This window comes from Schistocerca gregaria, chromosome 8 (genome assembly GCF_023897955.1).
Source record: "Schistocerca gregaria isolate iqSchGreg1 chromosome 8, iqSchGreg1.2, whole genome shotgun sequence".
NCBI lineage: Eukaryota > Metazoa > Arthropoda > Insecta > Orthoptera > Acrididae > Schistocerca > Schistocerca gregaria.
In genome coordinates, this window is record NC_064927.1 from 400,869,985 (window position 1) to 400,885,046 (window position 15,062).

The 15,062-nt window shown below is 42.6% G+C and overlaps 1 protein-coding gene across 1 annotated transcript in view; it reads right to left on the reverse strand.

Moving 5' to 3' along the window:
* LOC126284854 (cuticle protein 19.8-like) overlaps positions 1-15,062 on the reverse strand; it is an 89,472-nt gene that overhangs the window by 14,802 nt on the left and 59,608 nt on the right. The window contains exon 3 of the mRNA XM_049984086.1: positions 8,275-8,370. Coding sequence (XP_049840043.1) covers positions 8,275-8,370 — 96 coding nt within the window. The remainder of the gene's footprint in view (positions 1-8,274; positions 8,371-15,062) is intronic.

The window sequence follows — 15,062 nt, forward strand, 5'->3', positions numbered from 1 at the left end:
TTACGAGAAGACTTCGCTTACAGAATGCAAGTGATTTTGGAATCGAATGAAAATGAAATTTTATTGAGAGCGATGAAGCTCATTTTCATTTAAACGGGACAGTGAATAAGCAACACCTACGTTACTGGGCTCCAGAACATCTACACCTTATCCGCCAGCGTCCTCTACACTCAGAAGAAGAAACAGTCTGGTGTGCTCTTGGCTCTGTTGGCTTTATTGGACCTTATTTTTTTGAAGAGAATGGGGCCACAGTTACTCTTAATTCGGTTCGTTACATTCGTATGGCCAGCCGGGGCGGCCGAGCGATTCTAGGGCATGGACGTGTGTGATGTTCTTAGGTTAGTTAGGTTTAAGTAGTTTTAAGTTCTAGGGGACTGATGACCTCAGAAGTTAAGTCCCATAGTTCTCAGAGCCATTTGAACCATTTGAACATTCGTATGCTTGAAACATTCTTGAAACGAGAACTAAGAAGACGACGAATACCTTTAAAACGCGTTTGGTTCCAGCAGTATGGGGCAACATGGCACACCGCAAACACTGCAATGACAGTTCTTAGACGCATGTTTCCTGGCCGGATTATCTCACGTTTTGGCAATGTTCCTTGGCCTCCCAAGTCTCCCGACTTGTCAGTATGTGGCTTTTTTCTGTGGGGGTACCTTAAGAACTGTGTCTACAACCACAAACCACGAAATTTGGACGAGATGAAGAATGCAATCGTTCAAGAAATTGCTGCCATCCCTGCAGAGATTTTAGCCCGTGTGCTGGAGTCCTGCATTCGAATGATGGACATCACCTTGACGACATTATTTTTCACAAATAACTTTGTTAACTAAAATGGCAAATAATGAGCTTTGATTTTGTGTAAATAAACATGCGTTAATTTTAAAGTTGGCTGAGTATTTTTTACTAAAAACCGTCCGCCTCCCGTGTGTCACCCTGTAGAAGTAATGAAATTTCCGGAATACATTCGTGTTGGTAACGTATGTAAGTGATTAACCTTGCAAGATCATAGGTTAATGTAAGCGAGAGATTAGTCTTTGCAAATGTGGAATTCTGGTTCATTAATAACTAGTATAACCGCCAGAATGTTGAATGCAAGCATACGAACGTGTATGCATTGTGTCGTACAGGTGTCGGATGCAAATTTGTGGGGATGGAGTTCCAAACCTGTTGCACTTCGACAGTCAGTACAGAGAATCTTGGTACTGGTTGTCGTCCGATGAGATCCCGTATGTGCTCGACTTGGGATAGATATCGTGATAGAGTAGGCCAAGGGAATCTGTCAGCACTATCTAGAACGTAGGGCTGCAACAGTGGTGTGTGGTCCAGCGTTATCCTGTTGGAGAACACTCCCTGCAATGTTGTTCATGAAGGGCAGCGCAACAGGTCGCAGAGTGTGTGGGATAACCGCGAGAGTGCTCCTGCTGTTATATGAAATCGCACCCCAGACCATAACTCCAGGCGTAGGTCCAGTGTGTCTAGCGTGCACACAGGTTGGTTGCAGACCCTCAACTGTTCTGGTTCAAACCAATACTTGGCCATCACTGGCACCGAAGCAGAACCAGCTTTTATCGGAAAACATGACAGTCGTCCATCATGCCCCCCAATGAGCTCTCGCTTGACACCACTGACATCGCAAATGACACTGGTTTGGGGTCAGTGAAATGCACATTACAGGGCGACTGACTCGTAGCTGTCCTTGAATTGAACGATTAGCAACAGCTCGTTGTGTCACTATGGTGCCAACTGCTGTTCAAATTGCTGCTGCAGATGCAGTACCATGTACCAGAGTCATACACCGAACACGATAGTCCTCCCTCTCGGTTGTGCTACTTGGCCGCCTGGAGCCCGGTCTTCTTGAGACTATATATTGCCGTGCCCACCGCTGCTATCAGTCATGTACAGTATCTACATCCTGCCAAGTATTTCTGCAATACCACAGGAGGAACAGGCAGCTTCTTGTAGTCCTATTACACGACATCTTTCCAACTCAGTGAATTGTTGATAATGGCTTCTTTGTCACCTTAGAATCATTCTTCACTAACATCAAGACATCACGCCCAGTCTCAAAGGGTAACTAATGCTCACGACCGTTACAGTGTATTTAAAGCAAACGTAATTTACATTCTCACTGTGGTCCTACTAACGACACCCTCATGCGGCTGGTGTCAAATCTGAACAGACATCATCTTTCAGACGCAGAAAAAAGCCAACAAACTTCGGTGCATCTAGTACGACTCCTACTTGGTGTTGCGATTTTTTTTCGTCGGTTTATTTAGCTAAAAGGCAGCACAGTCTAAAAGCAGATGTCTCATGCAGTTTCCATAATGGACCGTAAACAGAGTAAGGACAAATTACTACTGGTGCCCCGCAAGGTTCACTATTGAGGCCACTCCTGTTCTTGTTACTTATAAACAACCTCACATCAAATGTGGATAAAGCATAATTGTACTCCTTGCTGATAATGTAGGCATCGCAGTCATGTCTAATAGACGTGCAGCAACGCAGTGACCATTGCATTAAATATTTAGTAAGATTATTGTACCTGTCTCATTACATTGCCTGCCACTTAATTTGAAAGACAAAAGCACGAGTCATTTAATTCAGTAACAGGCAATGATCAGTAATAACAGAGCGTGACCAAAGTATGTATGTGAAACACAATTTTAGAAATTCACGTGTGTGCGTATTGATCACCTGGAAGACACACATCAAAAAACTCATCTAAGGCAAGTGCCCAGCAACATTTTCTCTACGTTTAAGTGCAGATTTTTGGTGATGAACTACCTGGCGTCCATCCTCGTAATTCTTGTAGATAACTGCTTCAAAAATTAGCTATACTAGGGGCAGACTCACATCACATTTACTCTCTTATGAATTTTATGGGGAAGAATCAGCTCAAATTTCAGTGTAGTTGTAGAATTCAAAAATGTTGTACGAATAAAAAAATATTTGCTCTTTCTAGGAACTAGATTCACTCTTGCAAAGAAAAGCGCGAAGTATGGAGCAATACAAATATTTGACGTCGTATGTGATGAATTAAAGGCACTGACACAATGAAACTATCTTAAAAATAAGTTGAAATCAATTGTGCTTGACAGCTGCTTCTACAGTCTAGATGAATAGATTATATCAGAGTGTCATTGAACTGCATTTGTTAATTCTTATTTTAGATTAAGATTAAAGTAAAAATTAAATTATGTAAATGATTATAATGTGGACATATTTTCACAGAGGAAATGTGTCATATTTTTAAACAAAATAACAGTATCTTGTTTTTAAACAAAATAACATGTACATCATAGATTGTTATGGCCCACGGAACATAAATAACTAACCCTGTATTTGGACAAGGAGGAAACCAATCAAAAAATGGGTGTGCGGGGAGTGTATCGGAAGTAGTTGAACGAAATCTGGGGATAGATTGTGTACATAAAAAAGAACAAAATATCCCGTTACACATAAGCCAAAAAATCCTTCGTTTCTGTCTTATTACTGAAACTTCAAATTCTACGAATTTCGAAGTGAAGCTGGAAATTACAACCAATAATTTTCAGTAGAGTATTTTCTTCCACAGTCATCATTTGTGGTTGTATGCAAATCGTCATCATAGACTTGGCCTAGACACCAGCAGCAGTTTGGGATTAATGTCTACGGATGGGAATTACAGAAGAGAGTATGGTTCGTCCATATATTCTTCTTGTACACCGTCCGTCCAAAAAGTTCCTAACTGATGTTATTCCTGGCGTATAGACGATGTCAGCGCAATAACTTCGGTGGCAGCTCGAATTAACAACTGCAAACAACAGATGTGCGTTAGACCACTGAGTTGTGAGTGGTCAGTGCTAAGCAGTGGACGTGCGGGCATAGTGTGTCGTCATTGCTGCGTCACAAATCCCAATGGAGCAACGAACTGAACAAGCTTAAATCAAACGTTCACTATTTTTTTCAGGCTGTTTTGAAGATGAGAATATTGTGTGGTAAGTTTGTCCCACACAACCTTTCTCCCAAAGAAATGCTACGACCTGTGGACGCCTGCCGCGACTTGATTGAAATGAAAAACGCGGGCAGTCCTTTTCCTAAAAAATTGTGAGCCTACGACAACACGGCAAAGTGCAAAATGGGTGTCTGATGGTTGTTTAAGATCGAAGAAGTAGCGAATGTGACGCGCCAGTTCAACAATATCCCGAAGAAGGACTTTTCTGACAGTTTTACTTGCAGCTGTGAACGTTCTGTGCGGGGAGACTGTAGAATACCCGAATTATTAAAACCATCATATTAACTTTTCTCTCTCTCTCTTTTTTTTCTTTTTTTTTAACGCAGTACAGAAACTTTCGGACTTATTGAGTGTGCCTTACAAATGCGGTCTACGAGGGTATTATTCAGGGCACGCTTCCCGTCTTTCTACAGGAAACTGCCTGTTGAGTCTCACGCTGCTATGTGACAGTGCTCGAAATGCGATAGATGAAATCCGTAACGGCAGATCAATAAATAAGGAACGACACGGCCTACAAAATCCGCTCTCTGGATTACCATCCTTCGGGCTATATAAAACACATGGTTAATGCAGCACACATTTCTAATGCAAAGAGAGTTCAGCAAAGTGTCAATTTTTTTTTACGTTTAATAATATCTGCACTGATGAACCAAGGAAACTGGTACACCTGTCTAATATCATATAGGGCCCCCGCGAGCACGTAGAAGTTCCGCAAGACGACATGGCATGGATTCGACTAATGTCTTCAGTAGAGCTGGAGGGATTGACACCATGAATCCTGCATGTCTGTACACAAATCCGTAACAGTTCGAGGGGTTGAAGATCTCTTCTGAGCAACAAGTTGCAAGGCATCACAACTATGCTCAGAAATGAAACTTCCTGGCAGATTAAAACTGTGTGCCGCACCGAGACTCGAACTCGGGACCTTTGCCTTTCGCGGGCAAGTGCTCTACCAACTGAGCTACCCAAGTACGACCCACGCCCCGTCCTCACAGCTTTACTTCTGCCAGTACCTCGTCTCTTACATTCCAAACTTGCTCAATAATGTTCATGTCTGGGGAGTTTGGTGGCCAGCGGAAGTGTTTAAACTCAGAGTGCTCTTGGAGCCACTCTATAGCAATTATGGACGTGTGGGGTGTCGCATTGTCCTACTGGAACTGCCCAAGTCCGCCGGAATGCACAACGCACATGAATGGATGCGCTGTGCCCTATCGCTCGTGCGCCGACTAAAACACCTCGTTCAGGCTCATTTAAATCTTGATAACCTGCCATTGTAGGAGCAGTAGCCAATTTAACAACTGCGCCAGGCACTTGTCTTATACAGGCGTTGCTGACCGCAGCGCCGTATTCAACCTGTTTACATATATCTGTATTTGAATACGCATGCCTATACCAGTTTCTTTGACGCTTCAGAGTATATAAGGATGAAATGAACTAAGAAAATAATATACTTCTTCTTCTAACCGGAGTTGACTTTGGATTTGTAACCGGCAGTGATCGGAAAAATCTACATACCGTAGTAATTTTACTGAAAACCTCATGATTCACTGCCAACAGGTGCTGATAAGCTATACAGGCAATGACGGTTCACAGGTATCCTGTATGACACTGGGAAGATCACATGAAGAACATTAGGAAATGAAACGAATGTATATCGTGTAAGGTGTCAGGCAAATCCAACACCTTACATGAAAACCCTGACATGATAAGCAAATCTACTAGTATGTCACATAGCTCCGAATAAATCGTGACATTAAATTAACCAAAGTAATACGAGTAACGAGTGAGCAACTGGAATACCACAGACTAACACAAGAATGCCTAAATGCATGTCGTACCTTCCCACCGTGAGGCAGACGCAGTTCCGAGGGGAGAAACGAGGACAGAAGCCGAGAGCAGAACCGTGTTAAGCTAGATAAGGGAGGGGCTGGGCACCCACGCCGCGAGCCTACCTGTACGACTATACACCCCGCACGTTTTAGCATGAGGCTTTTTCGCGTCTCAGGTACGTCAAGGATCACCCCCAGCCCATGTTAAAAGCTAGAGCCCTCCAGAAAAGCAGTATAGATCTTACGATAACACAAAAAGGGCCACTACCACCCGCAAGTTTTAGCGTGAGACTTTTTCGCGTGTCTGTTACATTAGGATCACTCCCCAGCCCATTTTAAAAGATAGAGCCCTCCAGAAGAGCAGTATAGATCTTACGATAACGCTAAAAGAACCACAATAGCTGCAGGTTTTAGCGTGAGACTTTTTAGCGTCTCTGTTACGTTGCAAACTTTAAAAACATTGCCCCACCACGAAAAGTATAACGTTTCTCGTTGGATAGACAGAATTTTTGTAGGCGGAACTTAAGGTTAACATTGAGACCCTGATTGGTCAGATGAAAACGTAGCCAAATAGTTTTTTAAAACTAACTTCGGTAAATTGTAGTAAGGAGAAGTTAGAGGAGAGTTGGTTCCGAGACGGCGAGCTGGATGGCTGCTCCGCCGGCCGCTGCCGCCCTGACGCTGCTTAGACACCGACAAGGTAATGAACGCACGCGATGCCGCATAACAGCGCATAAGGCTTCACTCAGAACTGCAGAAGTCTCATCTGTTACACCCCTTTTTTCCGTAATACTAATGGTGATCGTTAATTAAAACTCATGGTGTTCACATTTGCCACTTGAAGAACAGATCTGAAACGCGATGAGTTTTCTTTTATATAGTTATTGAGAAGCCACATCAGCCACTGTAATTTACGACAAGTTAGATAAGTTATTAAAGATAATTGAGGGTCACTGTAGACCATTTTGATAGTTTTCTCTTTTGTGAAACTTAAATTAAACCTAGATTATAGATGTGATATGGCATAGGTCATCCTTCGATCGATTGTAGAACTTGGAAACCCATTTAGGAAATATTCGTTCACATTTTTGTTGAACGCTGTTGGTTTTTATCATCCTGTATTAAAACATTTCCTTTTATCAATAGTGCAATTTATAAACGATGTTTTGTGATTAGAATAAATTTCCAATGGTAAACTTAACTGCTTTTTCGACGTTATTTTACCAGCTAACTAAAAATAGGAAAGCCTTGAACCCTTTCCACTATATTTAGTTAGAATTAAGATTCCTTTACAGGGAGTGCAGTGGAGCTGACGCTGAGATCATTTAGTATTTGGTTATATCATCGCTAGTCTCACTGAACTCTTCTGAATTCTACATGTCATGTGTGGTCTGGCGTCTCCTTACCAGCAGCAGGTCCCAGGTTCAAACTTGTTAATTCCCTAAAAAACCCGCTCAGAGCGTCGTTGCGCGAAAGTGGTAGTGAGACACGATATAGTACAAACAGATACCACCATGAATGTTTAGAATCGTTAACTGGTGTACTTGTATACGAAAAATTCGGAAAATGAGATGCCACACGCTTATATAAATTCAAATGTCTACGGGCTATGAGGCACCACCTCCACCACCTCCTTAAAATACGAGGGTTATCTGGAAAGTAAGGAGCGATCTGTCGCGAAATGTAAACCACAGTAAAATACGATAAAGCTTTGCAGAGATATGTTGAGCAGTGTCTCTGGTATGTCCGTAGGTAAAGTCAAGTCGCTCTTCTCAGTTATAAGTGCACAGTGAGCGAGTAAAGATGCCTAGAATATAGTGTGTCCCGTCAAGTACTGGTAGCCTACCCGCCGCGAGATTTCGCCTGATTTCATGTAACCCCAGATAAAGTATCTGTCACACAGCTCCTCCGCCACCACAGTTCTGGGTCGCACACTGCAAGGGCAATGACGGCGCCCCTGCAGCGTTATTGATAGTAAGTGTTTGATCACCCACCATTCAACCCGTACTTGGCTCCCTCTGATTTTCGTATCTGCTCATATGAACCACTGGCTACGAAGACAACACTTTGGCACACATAACGAGCTGCAGTTCAGCGCAGAAGGTTGTTGGAAAGCATAGGTACAGCGCTATGACAGAGGTCTAAGTCGGAGGGGCGACTATGTAGAAAAGTAGCTGGAAGGTGTAGCTAACGGTTGCCAATAAAACAGTTTTTATTTTCACTGTGGTTTCCATTTCGCGACCGATCGTTCCTTACTTTCCGAACAACCTCGTACATGGAAATTTTACTGTTTTACTTTTTTGTATCGATTCTATCGTTTAAAAGGTAACAGAGTTTACGAACTATAATGGAAAATGTCTCTTACTACAACGATCGTAAATGGTGTTCGAATACGAACTTGCGGCGCGGTTTTAATGGCGGAGGCGTGGATGCCTCTGGTGAGCTTACCTTGACGATGCCTCCCTCGCGAGCCTCCCATTGGGACTTGAGGTCTCCCGTGCTGAGATCACGCACGCCGTAGTTGAACCGGTAGGCCTGGTGCGCCTGCAACAGAAGAAATTACAACAGTCATGACACAACTATTCCATAGCAGTTCCGGTGATCTGGAAGGCACGAATTCGAAGATTAAGAGTATTGTATGCAGAAGCGAAGGAATTGGAAGAGCAGTTGAACGGACTGGACAGTGTCTTGAAAGGAGGATATAAGATGAACATCAACAAAAGCAAAAGGAGGATAATGGAATGTAGTCGAATTAAGTCTGGTGATGCTGAGGGAATTAGATTAGGTAATGAGACACTTAAAGTAGTAAATGGGTTTTGCTATTTGGGGAGCAAAATAACTGATGATGGTCGAAGTAGAGAGGATATAAAATGTAGACTGGCAATGGCAAGGAAAGCGTTTCGGAAGAAGAGAAATTTGTTAACATCGAGTATAGATTCGTCAGGAAGTCGTTTCTGAAAGTATTAGTATGGAGTGAAGCCATGTATGGAAGCGAAACATGGACGATAAGAAGTTTGGACAAGAAGAGACTAGAAGCTTTCGAAATGTCGAAATGTGGTGCTACAGAAGAATGCTGAAGATTAGGTGTGTAGATCACATAACTAATTAGGAGATATTTAATAGAATTGCGGAGAAGAGGGGTTTGAGACACAACTTGACTAGAAGAAGGGATCGTTTCGTAGGACATATTCTGAGGCATCAGGGGATCACAGATTTAGCATTAACAACAACACATGCAGATGCGAAAAATATTTCTGGATAATAGGAGAATATGATGTCGATTGGAAGCTCCTTGAGGTTGCTGATACATACAAGTGAAATTTTTCCATGTATCGCTCCGTTGAAACATATGCTCTGCATCACATGATCGATGCAATGATTCATTTGATGAGAGCAGACGCCTCTGACGAGTGTCTTCTGGCTATTACGTCGCTGGTGACGGAAAACAGAAGACGGAGATACTCGAATCATTAAACCATAACACCTTTCAAATTTTTTTTTTATCTTTTCTTTGAATTGTTTTCAGCCGTTCTCTTACTCTTTGCCGGCCGAGGTGGCCGAGCGGTTCTAGACGCTTCAGTCCGGAACCGCACGTCTGCTACGGTCGCAGGTTCGAATCTTTCCTCGGGCATGGATGTGTGTGATTTCCTTAGGTTAGTTAGGTTAAGTAGTTCTAAGTTCTAGGGGACTGACCTCAGATGTTAAGTTCCATAGTGCTCAGAGCCATTTGAACCATTTCTTACGCCTTTTAGTGTATGGGAAACTCTTCACATTGCAAAATATTCATTCACTTGGGCTTCCAAGGGAATTGCGGTGGTACTCGATGGTGCCATGACGGTTATGGACTACGTAAACATTATTGGGGACTACCTGCATTTCTTCATTCTTGGTGTTTTCCAGGACGGCTGTTACATCCTCCAGCGGAATAACTCTCCATGTTGCAAGATCAGAAAAGTGATCATGCATCATTGGTTTGAGGAGTTTGCCAGGGAACTTACGTTGACATCTTGGGTAACAAATTCGCCTCACCTTAACCAGACAGAACATACCTGGGACGTTATCTCACCCCACCTCCGCTCCCACAAACCACCGACTCGTAATGTACGAGAACTACGTGACCTATACCTACACTACCGGCCTTTAAAATTGCTACACCACTAAGATAACGCGCTACAGACACGAAATTTAACTGACAGGAAGAAGATGCAGTGATATGCAAATGATTAGCTTTTCAGAGCATTCACACAAGGTTGGCGCCGGTGGCGACACGTACAACGTGCTGACATGAGGAAAGTTTCCAACCGATTTCTCATACACAAACAGCAGTTGACCGGCGTTGCCAAGTGAACCGTTGTTGTGATGCCTCGTGTAAGGCGGAGAAATGCGTACCATCACGTTTCCGACTTTGATAAAGGTCGGATTGTAGCCTATCGCGATGGCGGTTTATCGTATCGCGACATTGCTGCTCGCGTTGGTCGAGATCCAATGACTGTTAGCAGAATATGGAATCGGTGGGTTCAGGAGGGTAATACGGAAAGCCGTGCTGGATCCCAACGGCCTCGTGTCACTAGCAGTCGGTTGACAGGCATCTTATCCGCATGGCTGTAACGGATCGTGCAGCCACGTCTTGATCCCTGAGGCGACAGATGGGGACGTTTTGCAAGACAACGGCCATCTGCACGAACAGTTGGGTGACGTTTGCAGCAGCTCGGACTATCAGCTTGGAGACCATGGCTGCGGTTACCCCTGACGCTGTATCACAGATAGGAGCGCCTGCGATGCTGTACTCAACGGCGAAGCTGTGTGCTTGAATGGCAAAACGCCATTTTTTCGGATGAATCCAGGTTCTGTTTACAGCATCATGATGGTCATACTGGCGCATCACCCGGCGTGATGGTATGGAGTGCCTTTGGTTACACGTCTCGGTCACCTCTTGTTCGCATTCACGGCACTTTGAACAGTGGACGTCACATTTCAGATGTGTTACAACCCGTGGCTCTACCCTTCATTCGATCGCTGCGAAACCCTACGTTTCAGCAGGATAATACACGGGCCTTTGTGGATACAGAAAATATTCGACTGCAGCCCTGGCCAGCACATTCTCCAGATATGTCACCAACTGAAAACGTCTAGTCAATGGTGGCCCAGCAACTGGCTCGTCATAATACGCCAGCCACTACTCTTGATGAAATGTGGTATCGTGTTGAAGCTGCATGGGCATCTGTACCTGTACACGTCATCCAATGCCCAGGCTTATAAAGGCCGTTATTACGGCCAGAGGTGTTTGTTCTGGGTATTGATTTCTCAGGTTCTATGCACCCAAATTACGTGAAAATGTAATAATATGTCAGTTCTAGTGTAATATATTTGTATAATGAATACCCGTTTATCATCTGCATTTCTCCTTGGTGTAGCAATTTTAATTGCCAGTAGTGTAGATATTCTTTATCACACAACTCCAGAAACCTACTAGGGCTTTTCGATACCATACCACTCAGAATCGCACCTCTATTGCTTTCCAGATGTGGACGAACACGCTATTAAGCATCGTTGGTAATCTCCTTGGGTTTGCAACCGGGTCCTAGAATCAACATACTCGATATTTCGGCGATCCGTCTGTTCTCCATATTCAGTAGGGATGCTGTTCCTGCTGAGTTTCGCCGAAAACTCATAAATTTCCAGCGGCATTCAGTAGCAACGCGCGTCTTTCCTGAAGATGGAGAACAGACGGATCGCCGAAATATTCAGTTATGTTGATTTTAGAATCCAGCAACAAATCCGAGGAGACTACCAACAATTATTACGCTGAGCATAATTAGGTAGTCATGGGATTAAACAGATAGTTATAATGTTTTGTTTTAGTTTCAATGGACAGTCAGGATCTAACTCACCTAAACATGATTATGTGTAAAAATATGTTGTGTGTACAGAATATGCCAAGTCAATAACCGATGGCCTAAATCTTTCAATTTACTCTCTGTTATAACTCCTGCGAACCTTTTGACCCAGTAACAATCATTGCCTTGTCTGTCTTCCACCCTTTAATGGTGGGTTGTCATCGTGTGAAATACTCCCGCGCCTCTGGCGCCACACACTCTATTAGCGCACTTAACATCAACGGAGTAGTCGCTTTCGCTCTCGAGTCATTATCTGGGCAGCCAGCAATTACTGCCTAATGCGCTAATTAGACCCTGATTTATGCCAGCGACTCTGTTCACGAGTACGTGGCTGGCAGAGCAGTTAATGCTTCCAAGACCTCTTATGCACTTAATTACTCTCTTTACTCCTCACACCTTCTAATTACGACATTTGTTGTCGGCGGTTAAAGGGACTTTGTTGCACACTTTGGAAAAAGTCTGAGATGTGGCAGTGGCATGTTATTACCATATACACGCTCATTTCCAAAAAAATACGTAATCTATTAAGTTGAGGTAAAGAATAAACTATTATACAATATGTTGTCAGATAAGCAGCTCCAGCTGCAATTTACTAACGAAGTCCGCATCTAAATCCAACTTTTGGTTTGTATGTTACGAATTTTTAATCCAGCAGAGCAGCAGAATTCAGGGGCGGGGGAGGGAGTCATTTTTGGCAATTGGTACGCAAAACGACGAGGAACGGCAGTGGTAGAAGCGAGGACGATAAAAGTGGGTGGTAAACAGGAAAGAGGCAAAAGGGGCATCTAATAGTTTCTAGAAGTCTGGTGTAGGAGTAATTCCAGCGAAACTAAAAATTAAGAGTTTTATAGGGGAGACAGCTCGTGGCGACAGTGAAGTAAACCCATCCCTGTCCCTGAATAGGGGGAGGGGACACAAAATATTCCGCCAGTAAAAATGCTGTTTTGATATGAAAGATACATCCTAAAATTCTTACAGCAGTTGCTCCAAGTGAGTACAAGCGCTAGTCACCGTTGGAGCTAATAACAGTATTAATTACTGATGTTTTGAAAAATGACGTATCTGAAATCTAAGGCGGAGAAAAGTTTACGAATTGGTTCCCTTGTTGAGGCAGATTGGGACGGGGATTGCCTGAGGGCAGACCATGTCGCTGGAGGCGATATAATCTCACTGGCGCTCTAAACTGATCTTGTTGCTCTGCTGATGTTGCAAAGTAAAACCACGTACAATCACGTAGGAAGTGAATTTGGTAGGTGCATAAATGTTCTATTTTGACTGGTTGCAGTAATTACATTCTTAGATGCGGTTGTCTCAGATGTACAAAGCTTGTGTCGGTTTACTGCGTTAAGTCTCTCAGATGCACTGCTGTGCTCATTATGTTATTGTTTATAATCTCAATGTTCTTCTTCTTCTTCTTCTTCTTCTTCTTTCTGCGAGTTTTCCACACCATACGGCGTCTCTCGCTTCCAAGTTTCCATCTACTTCTATCTTGCCTGTCCTCTTTTGCATAGCCCAGTCCTGTATCACACGCCTTACTCCATCGTTCCAATGTAGCCTGAACCTTCCGCTTTTTCTGTGGCGTGGAGGTCTGTAGTGCCAGATTTTAGAATGCTGTCTTTCCTCTGGTATTTTTCTAAGATGTCCACACCATGCTAGCCGTTAATCTTCAACTGTGTCTAATACGTCCTTTGTAACCCCCATCTGTTTCTGTAGTACTTTATTTCTTATTTTGTTTCTTCTTGTTATTTCACAACGTCGTTTCCAAAACTCAATTTCCATTGCCTTTAATTTCTTTTCATTGATACTGGAGATTTTACACAGTTCACTACCATACGAAGCAATACTCTTATCTATAGTTTCGTATATCCTTCTTTTCAAATTTTTTGACATAGTTTTGTTCCAAATAATGAGGTGTAACTCATTAACTGCCATCTTTCCCTTCATTTATGTGCTTTATTTCCATATTGCTTCCGCCTTTATCCGAAATGAATGCCCTAAATATTTATATTTTACAAAAAATTCACATCCATAACAAGATCCCAAGCTATGCCTGGAACAACCAAGTATTCAGTCTTCGTAAAGTTAATTTTCATAACGTATAAGAAACATCATCTTCTTCTTCGGAGAAGATGACCGGATCATCGGTGAAATTTAGAACACACTGTATCATCACCTATTGTAATCCCCTTATTTTTGCACGTCCTTTTCCAGTTTTTAGTGCATCCATGTATAAGTCCGTTGATAACCTTATGTTTCTGTGATAGTTAACTTCCCAGTTTTAATACGACAAGTATACCTGAATACAGCGTCCGAACGGCTTGTACGTAACATTTGTGAATGTTCCGACTATTCATCACTTCCCACATTCTAGAAAGTGTTACAGGCCTCTGCAAGTCTATGAAAACTGCGGGTATCTCCAAGTTATGTGACACTTTCTTGGCAGTCACCTGTCTAATCATGCAGATGTTATCGATACAATACCTCTCTGCCCAAAAGTCAAACTGTTCTCGTGCTTCTTCAGTTTCTCTCTGAATTCTAGTTTTAAGGCTCCTACCACAGAGCCTCGATACAGAACTGAAGACTGTTTTGCCTCGATAATCTGCGCAGTCATCGTTGGTTCCCTTTTTAGATATATTTGAGATGAACCCTTCTTTAAACTCGACAGGGATTTATTATCCACTAATACAGAGGTTTAATTGCTTTGTGAGATGCCCAAATAACGCGCTTAGCCCAGTCTTCAACAACTCTCTATGTACCGCTCCAGGTCTGCTGCTTTGCCATTTTTGAATTGTTTTATTGTGTCCTGTACTTCCATCGTTGTAATCTCCTTTATTTCTGTGTCATTCACGTTGCGGAAAAGGAGCATATATCCTGGAAATCTGATCGATCTTCTTTAAACAGTTCTTCATGGAATGTCTTTCATTTACCTAGGCTTATCAGCTGTAAGTTTATAATACTTCGTTCATTTGTTTTTAGGTGTTTTAACACCTTCCATGCTTATTTAGACTTTTAACTACCTATGAAGTTATTAATTTCTCCACATTTAAAATCCCATATAGCATTTTTTGTTAAAATTACTGCTTTCTTTGCTCTTCCTTCAGTGTTACATACGCACTTGTATCATCAGTCTGATTGCTCATAAGCCGTCTATAGGCATTCGTTTTCTTCTTCACCTTTGGGGCAATATATTTGTTGCACCAATGACTTTAAAATGTGCCTGTCTTTCAGAGGCAGCTTCAACAATAACTCTCACAATGTCTTGTATGCTACATCAAATGTATCATTTGTCTGATATAGCTTCCCACTCAGTCTACACTTGTGTAAGAACACATTTAAGAA